Raw genomic sequence first — 16,090 nt, 5'->3', positions numbered from 1 at the left:
TTATCTCCCTGGTGAATTCTAAGACAGACAGGTTATATAGCAAGACCCTTTGTCTCAAAATACAAAACAAACAAAACACAACCAAAGCTACAATAAAACCCATTACTCTGTATGGTAAGTCAAAAAAAACAAAAAACTAAAAAGGACTGGCAAGATATCTAGCTGAGCAAGTGGACACTTCTGTGCAAGTCTGATGATGGCCTGTGCTCTGTCATGGGGTCCACATGTCGTAAAGAACTCATGTGTTGTCCTCCATGACCTACACATACACACACACAGACATACACACACGATCTAAACCTTAGTATTCCTTCAGTGTGTCCCACAATGTTAGGCAAGGGGTCTATCTTTGAGCTATATCCCTAGTTAGTATTACTAAATCGTCAGAAGTAACAAAAGCTCTATCAAACACCAGGCTTAATTTACATGAGAACTACCGGGAGGTTTTCCTCTGTTAACCCTAACAGTGTGCTGGCATATATATGTATGTATGTGTGTGTGTGTGTGTGTGTGTGTGTGTGTGTGTGTGTGTGTACACACACACACTTTTAGTCTCAGCACTCAGGAGGCAGAGGCAGGACTATCTCTGTTGAGGTTATAAGACAGTCTGATCTACATAGTGAGTTTCAGAGCTACAGAGTGAGACCTGGGGTGAGGGGTGGGGATATCTGTGACTGGGATCCTCTACTGCTGTTGGTTCCCTGGTTTTCCTTATTTCAAGAAGGGTATGTAGCTATCATAGCTGAACGGAAACTATCCTTACTAGTTATCACATACCTAAGGTATTCTCTCTCTCTCTCTCTCTCTCTCTCTCTCTCTCTCTCTCTCTCTCTCTCTCTCTCTCTCTCTCTCTCTCTCTCTCTCGCACATGCACACTTTGTCGTGTGTGTACACTTCCTCAGCAGAAGCCAAGTCAGAAGACAACTTGCAGGAGTTGGCTCTCATATCCCCCCATGTGGGTTCCAGGGATCTAAGTCAGATCACCAGACTTGGTGCAAACCCCTTAATCTGCAGAGCTATCACACCAGCCCCGTAATAACACCTAGCGGAGTTGTGTTTCCCACTTGTGACATACAGTGCACACTCTGGTCTATCACCCTTGCAACTGTATTCACACCGAACTGTCTGTCCCCTATCATGTTCTGTTTGTGCAACTGAGAATTAAACAGCACAAAGAAAATAACAATGTCTTCTTCAAAGCCCAAGAGGTTTGGGCACAATTAAAGGTGAAATTTAACATATATGTATTTTATAACAAATGAAAAGGTCATGTCTTTGGAAATAGTCTAAAGCAGATTAGAGAAAGATAACAAGTAAATAAAATATAAAATCCTGGATCTCACTTTGAATCCTATTTCATCCAACTTCAAGAAATATATTTGCACAAAAGACCTCTGGAAACCCTAACCACTATTCATACACAAAAGAAACAATCTGAGCATGACATAAAAACTATTAGCACAGAGCTCTTTCTATAAGCAGTCTGAGTTGAACTATGAAATAGTTCACCACTTTCTTTCTTACCCATAAAGCCCTATAAAGTCGTGTAAACTGAAAATTCAAATCTTAATGTTCATTTTAAGAACACCCTTGAAATTGCCTAGGCTAGCAAGAATGTGCATGTGGGAAAAGCCTCCGTATACCAGAAAGACATCATGTTAAAGAAGCAATTAATGTGTGGCATTTTGGGCGGCTATCAATGATACCATTACGTATGCCCAGGCCTAACAATGGGGTTGTGGCCCCAAGTGTTGAAGTTTTGCTGCACATGCTTAGAACTCAGAGAGGAACACTGAGAACTTAAGCTTCTCTGCTCAGCAAGTGTGCAGGTGAGCGGAGCACCCACGATGCACTGTCAAACTCACAATTCAATTAGTCCACACACGCTCCCGCCACACTGACATGATCCTCAATAAAATCTAACAAACTGTTCCTAAGTCTGAAAGGAGGTTGAACAGAAGAAAAAGATCCCTGAAGAGCTAGAGAAACAAAACCTTACAGCTCAGAGATAAACTCAACATAAAATGAAACAGAGAGAGATAAGCATGCGTGTGCTTAATTTAAAAACACTTAAATGCATGTGCTTGTACATCCTCACAATGTATTTAAGATTTTATGCTTTTTCAAGTTTTTGAAACCAACAACCAACTAGTGCAGACCTCAGGGTAAAGGCGTTTTCTTTACTGGACACCTGTCCTATATATAGTCTCTTCTCATCAAGCCCCAGGACCTTTCCACTCATACGTGTATACCCCTGAATAAGCCCAATTAAAACTTCCACCCTCTACTTCATGTTTTAAGAGAATTTTAGCTAAATTTGTAAATGATGTGTAATTCATTTAGGAAGAATTAACGAAAGCACCACTATTTTAGCTAGCGCGTTTCCTGCAGTAAGCAATACGGCTGATGGGGGAGCTAAGGAGACAGATGAGCGGTTGGTGCTTACTGCTCTCACAGGGGACCACATTCAGTTGTCAGTACCCACACTGAATGGCTCATATCTGCCTGCTCCACAGGATCCAACATCCTTTTCTGGCCTCCACACACACTAACATGCACATACCCACACACAAACACACCTGAATGCATAAGTTTAAAAAACTGTCTAAAAAATGAAAATTGTTAGAAGAAACTAAAAATTATTTTTAAACTAATATAAATTTATCTTAGACTTGTCTAACACATTAAAAAGTAATGGCTGAGTCAAGAAGTGGCAGCGCACGCCTTTAATCTCCACACTCAGGAGACAGAGGCAGGCAGACATCTGTGAGTTTGAATCCAGGCTGGTCTATACAGAGCAAGTTCCAGGACAGCCAGGGAGAGACACACACACACACACACGCGCGCACACACACACACACACACACACACACACACACACGCGCGCACGCACACACACACACACGCACACACACATAAAAATAAAGGCAGATTATGAAGTAATAAAAACATTAAAAACATACTCAGTCTAGGAAATGGAGAGATGGCTCACAGACATACATGCAGGCAAAACACCAAGGCACATTAAAAAAAAAAAAAAAAAAAAAAAAAAAAACAGAAACAAAAACACCAAATCACTGGGCACCAATGGGAGGAGAAGCCCTTGGTCCTTCCAAGGCTCAACACCCCCAATGCAGGGGAATGTCAGGGTGGAGAGGTGGGAGTTGTGTGGATGGGTGGGGGAATACCCTCATAGAAGAAGGGGAGGGCAGAGGGCAGATGGGATAGGGGGTTTATGGACGAGAAACTGGGAAAGGGGATAACACTTGAAATGTAAATTTAAAGTTCAATTTGAAAAAATAAAAAATCATTTATGCAAACATTCACTGGCATGGACTATCTTTAGGAAACAAAAGGAGGGGCCACTGAGATGGCCTAGTGGGTAAATCTCAGACCTCACTCCCAGGACCCACACAGTGGGAGTAGACAGTCTCCACACCTGCACTCATGAATGCACAAGCACACAGCACATAAAACACAACACTGTGTACTGGCTGGTTTCGTATGCACTCTTGACACAAGCTGGAGTTATCACAGAGAAAGGAGCCATCTTGAGGAAATGCCTCTAAGAGACCCAGCTGGGAAGTATTTCTCAGTGACCAAGTTGGGAAGAGAGCCCATTGTGGATGGTGCGTCCCTTGGCTGACAGTCTTGGGTTCTATAAGAAAGCAAGCTGAGCAAGCCAGAAGCAAGCCAGTAACATCCCTCCATGGCCTCTGCATCAGCTCCTGCTTCCTGACCTGCTTGAGTTCCAGTCCTGACTTCTTCAGTGATGAACAGCAATGTGAATGTGTAATGTATGTTTTTATCAAAAATAATTCACGAAACTTACAAAAGTTCTTACGGCCAGCAGTGGCGCATGCCTATATTTCTAACATTCAGGAGACTGAAGCAAGACTGATTTGAGTTTGGGGATAGCCTAGGCTACACACTGAATTATAGAAACAGCCTAGCAACAGAGTAAGACATGGTCTCAAACAACAAACAAGCCAAAAAATATAAAGCAAAATTTTCTTACATTATATTGCTCCAGATTTTTCTCTTTATTGGCCTCGGTATCCTCCAAATCCTTGTGTATAGCAGCAATCTGTCTTTTCTTATCATTAATAGCCTGATCTAAAGACTTCAGTTCCTTCTTAATCCACTTATCTCTTTCTTCTTTTGATGTAAACTGGCTTCCTCGACCCTGCTTTGCATAAAGATCAGTTCTTTCCTGTGTAGCTTGAGCCAATCTATGGAAGACAGACAAATACAAGAAATAATAATTATCAACCCTACAGAAACTATCCTTTTAAAAATGACATTGCAATAGGTTGCTGAGATGGCCCAGGACCAAAAGGTAGAAGGAAAAACTCTCTTAAAGGTTATCCTCTCACCTCCACACATAACTTGCACAATGAAATAAACAAGGGAAGGGGTTAAGTGCTAAAACTACCTGCTAATTAATTAATAAAGCTCCTGTACTATCTGTTTTTACTGTACTAACACAAAGGGAACGTTAGGATTGTAATTACAGGCAGAATAAACCCTTTACTAAGAACGTTAGGCAGACCTAAGATCTGAACGCTCACTAGATTCTAGATAATGCTATTGCCCCACTTCAGGACTTTCAGAAACACTTGCCCTATATTTAACTAATACTTTCAACTATACAATAAAACACTCTAAAAGATAATATAAAGTGTTTTAAACATATAGAATGTAAGTATTCTGGTTACATAAAACATTCCTATAAAATAACAAGTGAGGGATCCTCACACAAAAATAGGCATAAAAGAATATAGGCTGTTCACTAAAATGAATGTAAGTGATGTAAAAACGTGCATGTCTACAGCTAGGAGAGTAAGTCAACAGAACCTAACAAAAACAACACAAAAACAAACACACTAAATCACGAGCAATCAGCACACACTGATATCTAGATGAATACTAAAATGTTCGAAAGTTAAAATAGCATTGAGTGAGAAAATTTCAAGATTAAACACAGTATTTAGATTTGGCATGGCAGTGGGTCCCTGTGATTCTCAGGTAAACGTGGGTATGGCCTCTTTAGCGCAGGTGCTTGCCTAGCATGCAAACCAGGTGGCTCCTCCCTAGCACCTGACCCATGCTGTTGGTATTGCACACGTGTCTGTGCCTGTAATTCCAGCACTTTCTAAGTGGGGTCAGGAGGATCAGAAGTTCAAGGTTTCTTTAAATCATAATGAGTTGAGGGCCACCGTGGGCTTCATTAGACTCTGTTTCAAAAACAAACAAGCATAACCTCTCAGAACTTCACTTAAAGTAGACAATGGGAACCAACAGGAAATGGCTCTACAGGAAGAGACTCTTGCTGGCAGAAGAAAACCAATTTAAATCGTCTCCTGACCTCCACATGCACCATAGCATTACTACACACACAATAAAAATGAATGTGCTTGAGCATGATGGCTCATGCCTTCAACCCCTGCACTTGAGGAGGCAGAAACACAGACCTCTGAGTTCAAGGCTAGCCAGAGAAAAGGGAGGCTGTCTTATTTAAAAATAAAGATAAAAAAGCCAGGGATGGTGGTGGTGGCACACACCCTTAGTCCCAGTACTCAGGAGGCAGAGGCAGGTGAACCTCTATGGTCTACAGAGTGAGCTTCAGGGCAGCCAGGGCTACATCGAGACCCTGTTCCAAAACAATAATTAACTAATTTAAAATCAAGAAGGGGGGGGGGGTTGGGGATTTAGCTCAGTGGTAGAGCGCTTGCCTAGGAAGTGCAAGGCCCTGGGTTCGGTCCCCAGCTCCGAAAAAAAAAAAAAGAAAAAAAAAAATCAAGAGGGGGACATCCAGTGCCCCAGGGCTTTTGAGCAGTAGCAACCTGGACCATATAAGTACATAAGCACCACAGGTGTGAGGGCACAGACTATCCTTATCAGGTGAAATCCAGCCTCAGAGCAGAACACAGCTCCCAGTAATCCTCAGCGCTGCTCACACAGTGGCCTCTGATCTGTCTTTACTATACTAGCACCTTCTTAACGCAAAGCTATGCAGGTTGGATAGAGGAACTTAGCAGGCAAATATAGAAGAAGCTTGGCAACATAGGCTCTTGGCTTGTGCTGAGAACATAGCCTAGGATTCCTATCTGCACGGACTGGGCTGCCTGGTTACCCCAAGAAGTTACTCCCCTTCACAACCTCCTGATAACTACCTGCTTGTGTTCAAATGTGTTTTTGCTTTGCTCTTAATAAAACTACTGGTTATTTTCCTTTTGTGTATACATCTTTTCCATTTCTTTAAATAGGACAGACACCAAGAACCTGGGACACTTAGAGATCATTACAACAATGGGCAGGGTTATCTGTTGGTGACAGTCCTCAGACCTAGAGATCACTACACCCAGAGATCACTACAACAATGTGCAGCAGGGTTAATTGTTGGTGACAGTCCTCAGACCTAGAGATCACTACAATAATGTGCAGCAGGGTTAACTGTTGGTGACAGTCCTCAGACCTAGAGATCACTACAACAATGTGCAGCAGGGTTAACTGTTGGTGACAGTCCATCCTCAGACCTAGCAATTCCTCGCTCTTCTTTTTCCTTTACGCTGTTGAATTTCGGTTCTGTTTCTGCCAGTTCTTTCTGCTTTTCTTCTATTTTTTCAAGCAGCTTCTGTCTTTCTTTTAATAAACGTTTCTGTAAATAAAGCAAGCAAAAATACAATCTGCTTAATTTATACATCAGCAAAAAGTGTTCTCACGAAAATAACTCACTCAATTCTACAACTAAGCTATCAGCAAAACGAGCACTGAGTTGACGGTTGAGTACAAATCAAATGTGGCAAACCTCCTACAAACCCTCAATTCTGCACCGGTCACAGAAAGGCTTGCTGTCCTCTGTAGTCTGCCCCATCAGCACGGTTTCATTTGCAGCAGTAACTTACCCGCTGCTCACTGTTCCCTGCCAGCTCATCCTGTAAGTCCTTGGCTTTAAGCTCCAGCTTGGTCCTTTGCTTAATCTGCTCTTGTCTCTCCGCACTGAGCTGTTCTTTTTCTTCTTTCATGGCTGAAATTTTTGTTTTCAGTTCTCTAACTTGGCGCTCAATATCCTAATCAAAGAGAGAAAGTAGGTCATACGCAGAAGTACAGTGGAAGGACTGTGTCTTTGCAAAACTTTTGTGGCCCTGTGCACAGACCATGAGGGTGCACAGGCCAGAGAGCACAAGCAGTTCTCTCCTGTCACTTTTATGTGGCTCCAGAGATAGAACTCAGCGGCTGGGCTTGCACCCATACCGTCCACTTTCCTGGTCCATCCTTTTCTCTCACTTGAAACTTAAGACAACAATCATTTTCCAATATCTAACCTCTGCCAGTCCCCTTTGTGGTCACCACCCCACAATTCTGGTACAAAAAAATTACTCAACTGTTGAAATTCAAAGAAATCTGGGCTCCTGTATGACCTTACCTCCATTTTATCTCTTGCATCCTGCTGGGCATCTCTTAATTGTCTGGATTTCTCTCCGCTTGTTTCTCGCTTAGCAGAAAGCTGAAAAACAAGACAGCCTACCATTTTTAAGTCATTGTGTAACTAACACTTCATAACACAAAGTTAAAATTACTTTGTAACTGCCAAGAAAAACTAAGAATAATCATTTGCTTAAAATTTTATAAAGAAAAATTGTTAAGTAGAAAGCTCAAGGATAATCCAAAATAAATTTTTGCATAAAACATTATTACTTTACAAAACACATTCTAAAATGTGAAGAAAAATCTAAAATAACCTGTTACTGTATTTTAGATGTAATTAGAGAACTCAGTATTTCCTTTGCAGCAACTTATAGGAAAGTACTAAGCATGAGTCTGTGTTCTAGGCTGGTGTAGAGGCTAACTGCTGCAATTCTACACTCAGGAGTCGAGACTAGTCTGGCTTTCACTATCTCAAAACACACACAAAGGTTTTCACTTTTTAAGTTTCTAATTAAAAATTACTAAGAGGTAAAAATGCAGAGAAGTTTACATGCTCACACAACAAACCCACTACAAAGGAAGCATCTGACCTCATCAAGCTTGGCGCGAGTCTCGTTGAGCTCCTGGTTGTAGATGGTGTACTCCAGGGCACGCCTCATTTTATCCCACTTCTGATACTGGGCCAGTTCCTCCTTCTCCTCCTCTAGAGTATGTAATCGCTCTTCAATGTATTTTAACAACTCATTGATCTTTTCCCGTTTGCCCTCTTCAAAACAAAAACAACAGAAAGATGGTACTAAGTACAATTTTCATGTAATATCAACTTTTTAAATATAAATTAAAACTATCCTCTAGAATACAGCATTCTTTGATATGTAAGATGCAAAAACAACAATCAAATTTTAATGAAAAAAAAAAAAAAGAACAAAATCACACACTAACAGTCTCTCTTGTATGTGACAAAGAACCTCAGTTTACATCTGCTTTTCCCAGCAGGTGCTATTCCACAGCATAATGAAAAATATCACCACCAGCATGGCCGATCCTCAGATTCTATCACTCAGGCACTGCCTGCCATCACTAACTATACAATGACTACTTAACTAGACTCCAGGCAGGGCATACTCCACAAAACAAGTTTCCAGACAGGAAGTCTTGGGACCAGAGATACGAACTCTAAAGTCACGTCAATTTACTAACTTTAAGCCTAGAACTGTCTGTCTCTAAGCAAAGTAGGGTTCTTACAGTAAATATACTAGTAAGAACTCCGAGTTCAACTCTGCATCTCCCTGTACCCTCTAATGTAGCACTGTAACAACTGACATGCCAGTGTCCCGAGAGGGAGAAGCACCCAATCCACTCACCTCTGCTCACAGTTCTGAGGAAGCAGAGTTAAACTGGTTGACTTAAAGGCCTTGTTATCTGACATCTTCCTTTACTCTTTATTTTAAACTACTTCAAACTAATTTGCTTTATTTAGTATGCAGGAAAATTCCTGTACAATGTATTTCTGAGGTCAGACACCACCATTTAACTATTACTAACACAAGAGAGAGAGAGACAACTAACGGAACCTGTACATCACGAGTCTATTTACCTGTTTCTTTCATCAGGGAGATGCTTTCCTCTTTGCGCTCGTCATACACTCGAGTGCCAGCTACTTCTCTCAACAGCTTTAATCTCTGAGAATCCGGTGCTGTTGCCATTTGGTTGATCTATAATTTGGAAAAAAACAACTATTGACTACTCCTACTCCTTAAGAATGAAAACTTTTACGTTTTATTGTTCAGATTCTTCTTGATAGATTCTATGTAGTCCTGGCTATCCTGAAGCTTTAATAAATAGACCAGCCTAGTCTCAAACTTAGAGAGATCTGCATGCTTCTAGCTGGGTCCTCTGTAAGAGCAGACCTTGCTCTTGACCCCTGAGCCACCTCTCCAGCCCTGCTTCAGACTTCTTCAGACAGACTGTAGTAAACCCTACAAGACTGTGTGAAGATGGCTCAGTGGGTATACAAATGTCTATGCTAAAGACCTGGCAATCTGAGTTTGACCTCACATAAAGAACCCACATAAAGGTACAAAACAAGAAGTGACTCCAAGGTTGTTCTGACCTCCACACGCAAGCTGTAGCACATGTACCCACATACCATGCACACACGTCAATAATTTTTTACATTTTAAATTATAAAAAAATAGCAAGAACTGCATGCTTTAATATACTAAGTGTCATGTGACTTAACACAAATCATTAGATCCCAAAATACTACCACTGCACTGAAGAAATTATGTTATTCTTCACTTTCACATAAAGAACAACTTGTTCTGAGCTAAGACACTATGGTTTATCAAAGTACACACATCAAACAATACTCTAGGGAAGGACAACTCTCAAAGGAAGGCATCTACTGAGAGTAAGCTCCGAGATGGAAGAGAGGAAGCAGCAGAATCATCAGCCAAAGTCTATCATCTATCTGCTGATGAAAAGATTGCAAGGAGAATGACAAGCATCACTATGGTGTGCCTCTTCCCCTGTAGGCATTTACTATCTAATAATACTTTAATCCTGTAATACAATAAAAATGGAACATCACTTTTAGGAATGTCTGTCTGTCTTTCTTTTTCGGTTTTTTGAAACAGGGTTTTTCTCTATAGTCCTGGCTGTCCTGGAACTTTCTCTGTAGACAAGGCTGGCCTTGAACTCAAAGATCTGACTGCCTCTGCCTCCTTAGTGCTGGGATTAAAGGCATACACCACCACTATCCAGCCTAGGAAGTAATTTTTTTCTTTTTTTTTTTTTTTGGAGCTGGGGACCGAACCCAGGGCCTTGCAGTTGCTAGGCAAGCACTCTACCAGTGAGCTAAATCCCCAACCCAGGAAGTAATTTTTTTCAAACCTATTTATAGAACTTATGTAATAGTCTTAGATACTGTAACTTCTAAAAGCCAATGTCTTCCAATAAACACTACCTCAGTAGGTCATGAATAATCAAGGTCCACTTAATCTAATGATATACTTCTTTCAATATAAAACTAACCTTTAGTAGTGGCATATCCTTTAATTCCAGCACGAGGGCGGCAGGGGCAGTCAGACCTCTGAATTTGAGGTCAGAGACTGGTCTACATGTATTAGGTACTTCATACCCATGAAAAACATTAACATTAATACAAAAAAATGAATACAAAAGACAGTAATGTCTAGTTTTTGGTCCAACTTAACAATTAGAACCAATAAATCAAAATCATTCAGGGGAAGACCATCATATCAAGAAAAATAATTTCTACAAAAAAAGACGAAGCTTTACCTTTCCTTGTTTAACAATGTAATAAGGATTACTTCTCGAAAACCCAGCACTTTCAAGGAGATTCATCACATCATTTTTCCTGTTAATAATCAAGAGAAATTTCAAGATAAATAATTTTAAAGTACCCAGTAATAAGCAAGCAAATTAGCTTCGAATTTAAACAGCTTTAACTACTACAGAACCTGAACTGTTAGAAACTGAGGCACCATCTCTGAGAGAAACCTGGAGCTACACGTTCATACTGAATGCTCTGGGAAGAACCCACTCGTGTTTTTATAAATATTTGTAACAAACTGAAAACAAAAACAAATTCTTACGTGACCATCTTCTTATCTAGGAAATACTGATCTTTTTTGGCACCAATAACTCTTCGAAGCGAAACTTCCTCTTTATCAATCTAAGAAAAAAAGAAGCCCATAGAGTCAAGTAGACAACTTCTTACATAATAAGTTCGTTTTAAAGTCTTTGATCATAACTATTTCAGATTTTCAACAATCTAAATTAAGACAATACTGTAATATTTAGAAAATTGTTCCTTATAATTGTTTATATAATCCTTTATTTACTAGAATGCTCATTAAAATTTAAACACAAAACCATTGACAAACTACTTATTACTTTAGCGTGAACTAAATTATAAATCTTTAGTGTTATAATTTTAAGCTATTGCATAAAATCCTCAACATTACTAAAAATTGACTATCACTTACTGGTAACCGGTTGTCTGAATTGTCAAAAATGATTTCCACAAAAGCAGAAATAACACGAGGACCTGTACCCTCCTGAAACATGGAAAAAAAAGAATGGGGCATTTGTAGTTTAAGTGATATTTTCACTCTTGAAACCCACTGTAAAGTCTGCCCAGAAAGGCAGAGTGGCACGCCTGCAATCAGTACCTGGGAGGCTACGGTAAGAGGGCTGACCTTTAGTTCAATGGCAGCCGAGACAGGCTGCACAGTGGGACCCCTTACCTGCCCCACCCAGCCCCCCACACACATAAAGCTGAGTATGACAAGCCTGACTCAATGCAAGCAAACACACACACACACACACACACACACACACACACACACACACACACTCTCTCTCTCTCTCTCTCTCTCACCAAATATTAAATACACTGAATCAGAATAAACGTGGGCAGGGCCAAAGTGAGTTAGTGCAATGGGGCCCCATCCTTGGAGGCTGCCCTCTGGCCTACGTCCCTGTCACTCTGTTCTTTGTGTTATTTTTGAGACATAGTCTCACTATGTAGTGGTCACCGCTGGCCTCAAACTCAAGAGATTCATGCTGTCTCTGCCTCCTGAGTGCTGGGATTAAAGGAGTGCACCATGACGGCCAGCTCTGTTTCTTGTCTACCATGAGATGAGGAGCATCTGTCACAAGTTCCCATCCCCAAAATATTCTGCCTTACTCTGGAGTCAGAGACAGAAGCAAGAGCCAGGGACTGAAACCTATGAAACTATGAACCAAAATAAATCTTTCGGCCCTGAAGTTGTTTATGCCAGGTATTTTATCACAGCAACAAGACATTACTGCACTCGGGCTTAAATATGAAACCACTTTACTGGGGCACAACAGCCTGTAGTCACCCAATTCTACCAGTTTGCTAATATTCAATATACTTTAAGGTTCTTTTTTTGTAGTCTCATCTTAATGCTGGAAGAGAACTCATGTGGTGATTACTAGAAATCTGTTTTAAAAACATATGAGGCATAGTATATGATTTTAAACCTGACCAATTGGTTTGTCGCTCTGACCAATGCATGACACATTACATACTAAGTCCAGGATGGTTTACCACCTTCTCCATCCAGCTCAGGGATCACTCACTACTTGTTTTCTGGAATGGTAAACACTAGGAAAGCAGCTCAAGGACCCGAGTTTAGAGCCACAGCACCACATAAAAACTGGGCACAGCTGCCATGTCTACAACCCTAGTATTTGGGGGCAGGAAAAGGAGTCAGAACAGGGTACCTCGAGCTTACTGGAATGCAGACAGAAATAGAGGAAGACACCTGATCTTGACATCTAACCACGCCATACTCCCCCAAAAGATCGCTGCTTTCAATGCCAATCTGAGAAGCCTAACAAACAGCCAACACACTGTATCAGTTTTTATCACTGGAATCCAAACTCAAAAGAAGAAAAAAGTGTTTAAAAGGGACTTCCTGTATGTAAAAAAAAAAAACACCATTTAGATAGATATACTGTATAATCTTATCTGATCTTAAAGTTATGTTTAAATTTTTTAAATTTTTATTAATTTGTGTTCTGCCTCCATATATCTGTTTGAGACTGTCAGATCCCCTAGAACTGGATTTACAGACAGTTGTCACATGGGTGACACAGACTGCCACATGGGTGCTGGAATTTGAACCTGGGTCCTTTGAAAAAGCAGCCAGTGCTCTAAACCACTAAGTCCTCTCTCCAGCTTCCCATATACAATATTAAAACCAGCTAAATTCTGGTGTCTCGTTACAGCCTTTTGTAATTCCTTATCCTAATGAAATCTCTAACAACTTTCCCTACAGGTTTTGTTTTGTAGTGTGGGGGTCAAACCTACTGGCCTCAACAAGCTAGGCAAGCGTCCTCCCACTGAACTACATCACCAGCCTCCGCACGCTATTTTTCACACTGAAAACAAACACAGACTTCATTTGGTTTGCAGTGGTTAATTCTGTATGCCCTCGACTTCCAGTTGGTTATCTTAAAAGCTCCTCAATTTGCCACTCTTTGTCCTCAGCAAACCTGTCCACAGAGCACGCCAGATAGCAGTCTTCCACAACTGTAATGGCTGGTGAGATGTCTCAGTGATTAAGAACACCTACTGTTCTGGCAGAGGACCCAGGATCAATTCTCATCACCTACGTAGGGTGGCTTACAACCACCAGTTTCAAAGAACTCAATGCTCTCTCTGGCTTCTCAAGAACCTGCATTTATTTGACTCATATACAGAGAAACAGGGAAGCACATATATACACAACACATACACATAACACTTAAAAAGGAAATTTATGGGCTGGAGAGATGGCTTGGAGGTTAAGAGCACTGCCTTGCCTGCTCTTCCAGAGGTCGAGTTCAAATCCCAGCAACCACATGGTGGCTCACAACCATCTGTAATGGGAACTGATGCCCTCTTCTGGTCTACAAGTGTACATGCAGGCAGAACTCTATACACAATAAGTAAATCAATAAATCTTTAAAAAAAAAAAAAGGAATTTATAAAGCCAAGAATGGTGGCTCACACTTCTAAACCAGGACTTGAGACTAGGCAAGAGAATTACAAGTCTGAAGTCAACTGAACAACAAAGTGAAAACTATCTCAAAAAGGCTAACAAGGGCTGACAAGGTGGGTCACCAAGAAAGAAAGCTTGAAGGCCTGAGTTCAAGCACAGGAACCCACAAGGAGAGAAACCAACTCCCCAAAGTCTTCTGATCTTAATACGTACACCTTGGCACGTGTACCCACATACATGCACACAATAATAACTCTTAAAAACCAAAATCAGAAAAGATCATAGGGCAAAGGTGTGTAAGTTTTCTTCTATTATAAAATTATTAGGAAAAAAATAAAATTATTAGGCTTTTACCTGGTACTGATGTAATTCACTAAATTTTACAACAGAATAGCACTTAAAGAATTAAGACTGCATCATGTTCACAAGGGATCTATAACGAACTTTTTTTTAAAGATGTATTTATTTTTACTTTACATACAGGTGTTTTGCCTGCATATGTGTCTATGCACCACATGTATGTCTGGTACCCAGAGGCCAGAAAGAAATACAGAAACTCGTGAGCCACCATGTGGACGCTGGGAAGAGCAGTCAGTGAGCGCTTAACAGCTGAGCCAGCTCTCCAGTCTGACTCCCCCACCCCTTTAAGACAGGATCTCACACTGCAGCTCAAGCTGGTCAGGAGCTATCCAAGCCCTGGGTGGCCTCAAAGGCAATCCTGACTTCTTCCCAAAGCTGCCACACCCAGCAATTTTTCTTTTTCAAAGTGAGGATTGAATTTATGTATAAAAATGCATGATAATGAGTCTCACTCACGTGCAACAAAGCCAATCGCTGCTCTGGACGAAGATGACTAAATTCATCACTGAGAACAAACTGGATTGCTAAAAAAAAAAACACAAAAATAAGATCAGCACCTCCTAAAGGAGGACTTACGGCTTATTCATAACTCCACATCTTAAAGAATACCACATGTAAGGTGACAAACACTACAGATAAATTGTTTCACACACAAAATGATTGTTGCTTATCAGATTAATCACTGGTAGGGAAATCAAGAAATTAAGCTTCTACTGAAATATAAAAGACATTTAAGTGTCAAAAAAAACTAAAAGAAGCAGAAGGCAGGTCTACTCCCTAATAAAAGCTTACACTGATTAATTAGTTCAGTACTATAAAGTTATATTCTACATAACAAACTACATAAACAGGCCACACAAGGTCTTCTTAATCCTCTAAAAAATATTTCTGCCTAACAATGTACAATGTATTGATTGCTACATCTGAACACCTTTCTACAAACTCAGAAATACAGGGAACCGTTCTGAATTCCCAGCTCCTGCTGCCCTGCTTATACCATAGTTCTGTGAGAACTAGTCCTACAATCCTCACAAGATACCTCATTAGTGGACCTGTTAAGACATAGAATGTTTTAATTCAGCTATTCTGGTTCAGGTCTACCTAAGAGATAGATCTCTAAGATACAAGTCAGTTTGAGAATCAAAGGAGGGAGCACTCATGTACGATGTTCGTGCTGACAGACTGGTTGTTTCTCATCATCGCCTGGGTGGGTAGGTAGGTAGGTAGGTAGGTAGGTAGGTGGATTAAAACTGCCCACCTTTCTCTGGGATTCTGGGCTGTGTGCTTTACCTCTACCTGCTCTCTGACCAGCACCACATTACAGCCATTACAACAGGAGTCTGCGCATCCTTCAGACACAGGTGTAGAGAGACAAGTCGTTTAGCAAGGGAATGCTTGGGCGTTCAGATGCTTAAGCATTTTAGAAAGGTAACTATGTGAATCTAGTTACCTTTACTCCTACTAAACCCTGTTTTCCGCGAGCACTAACAGCTAAGTTAACATTTAACACTCCGTATACAACAGTCCAACTTGGCTAATTGTTTTTCCTAAGAATTTATTGACAAAAGCACGGTATTCTTATATTTTCATCCTTAAAGAACTTTCAAAGCTCTATCCTCTTCAATCAGGTATCAATATTTTCTACTACGCTGCTCTAGAATCCATGTAAGATAGATTCTGTCATTATTACAGCATAAATAATTTCAACACGTGTTTCTGCTGTCTCACAGAAACACATTCAGATCCTCATACTCTGC

The 16,090-nt window shown here is 40.6% G+C and overlaps 1 protein-coding gene across 2 annotated transcripts in view; it reads right to left on the bottom strand.

The window, feature by feature from the left end:
* The window catches only part of Smc3 (structural maintenance of chromosomes 3), a 43,102-nt gene that overhangs the window by 15,399 nt on the left and 11,613 nt on the right, over positions 1-16,090 (bottom strand). The window contains exons 4-13 of one of the 2 annotated variants that reach the window (NM_031583.2): positions 14,790-14,857; positions 11,445-11,516; positions 11,052-11,131; positions 10,735-10,813; positions 9,029-9,146; positions 8,022-8,197; positions 7,430-7,510; positions 6,909-7,073; positions 6,540-6,661; positions 4,019-4,232 (exon numbers count right to left, since the gene is read on the bottom strand). In NM_031583.2, the coding sequence (NP_113771.2) occupies positions 4,019-4,232; positions 6,540-6,661; positions 6,909-7,073; positions 7,430-7,510; positions 8,022-8,197; positions 9,029-9,146; positions 10,735-10,813; positions 11,052-11,131; positions 11,445-11,516; positions 14,790-14,857 (1,175 nt within the window). The remainder of the gene's footprint in view (positions 1-4,018; positions 4,233-6,539; positions 6,662-6,908; positions 7,074-7,429; positions 7,511-8,021; positions 8,198-9,028; positions 9,147-10,734; positions 10,814-11,051; positions 11,132-11,444; positions 11,517-14,789; positions 14,858-16,090) is intronic. The other variant, XM_039109434.2, reaches the window with a different exon arrangement.

The sequence above is a fragment of the Rattus norvegicus genome, chromosome 1, assembly GCF_036323735.1.
Source record: "Rattus norvegicus strain BN/NHsdMcwi chromosome 1, GRCr8, whole genome shotgun sequence".
Lineage (NCBI taxonomy): Eukaryota > Metazoa > Chordata > Mammalia > Rodentia > Muridae > Rattus > Rattus norvegicus.
This window is presented reverse-complemented; position numbering and strand designations above follow the sequence as displayed.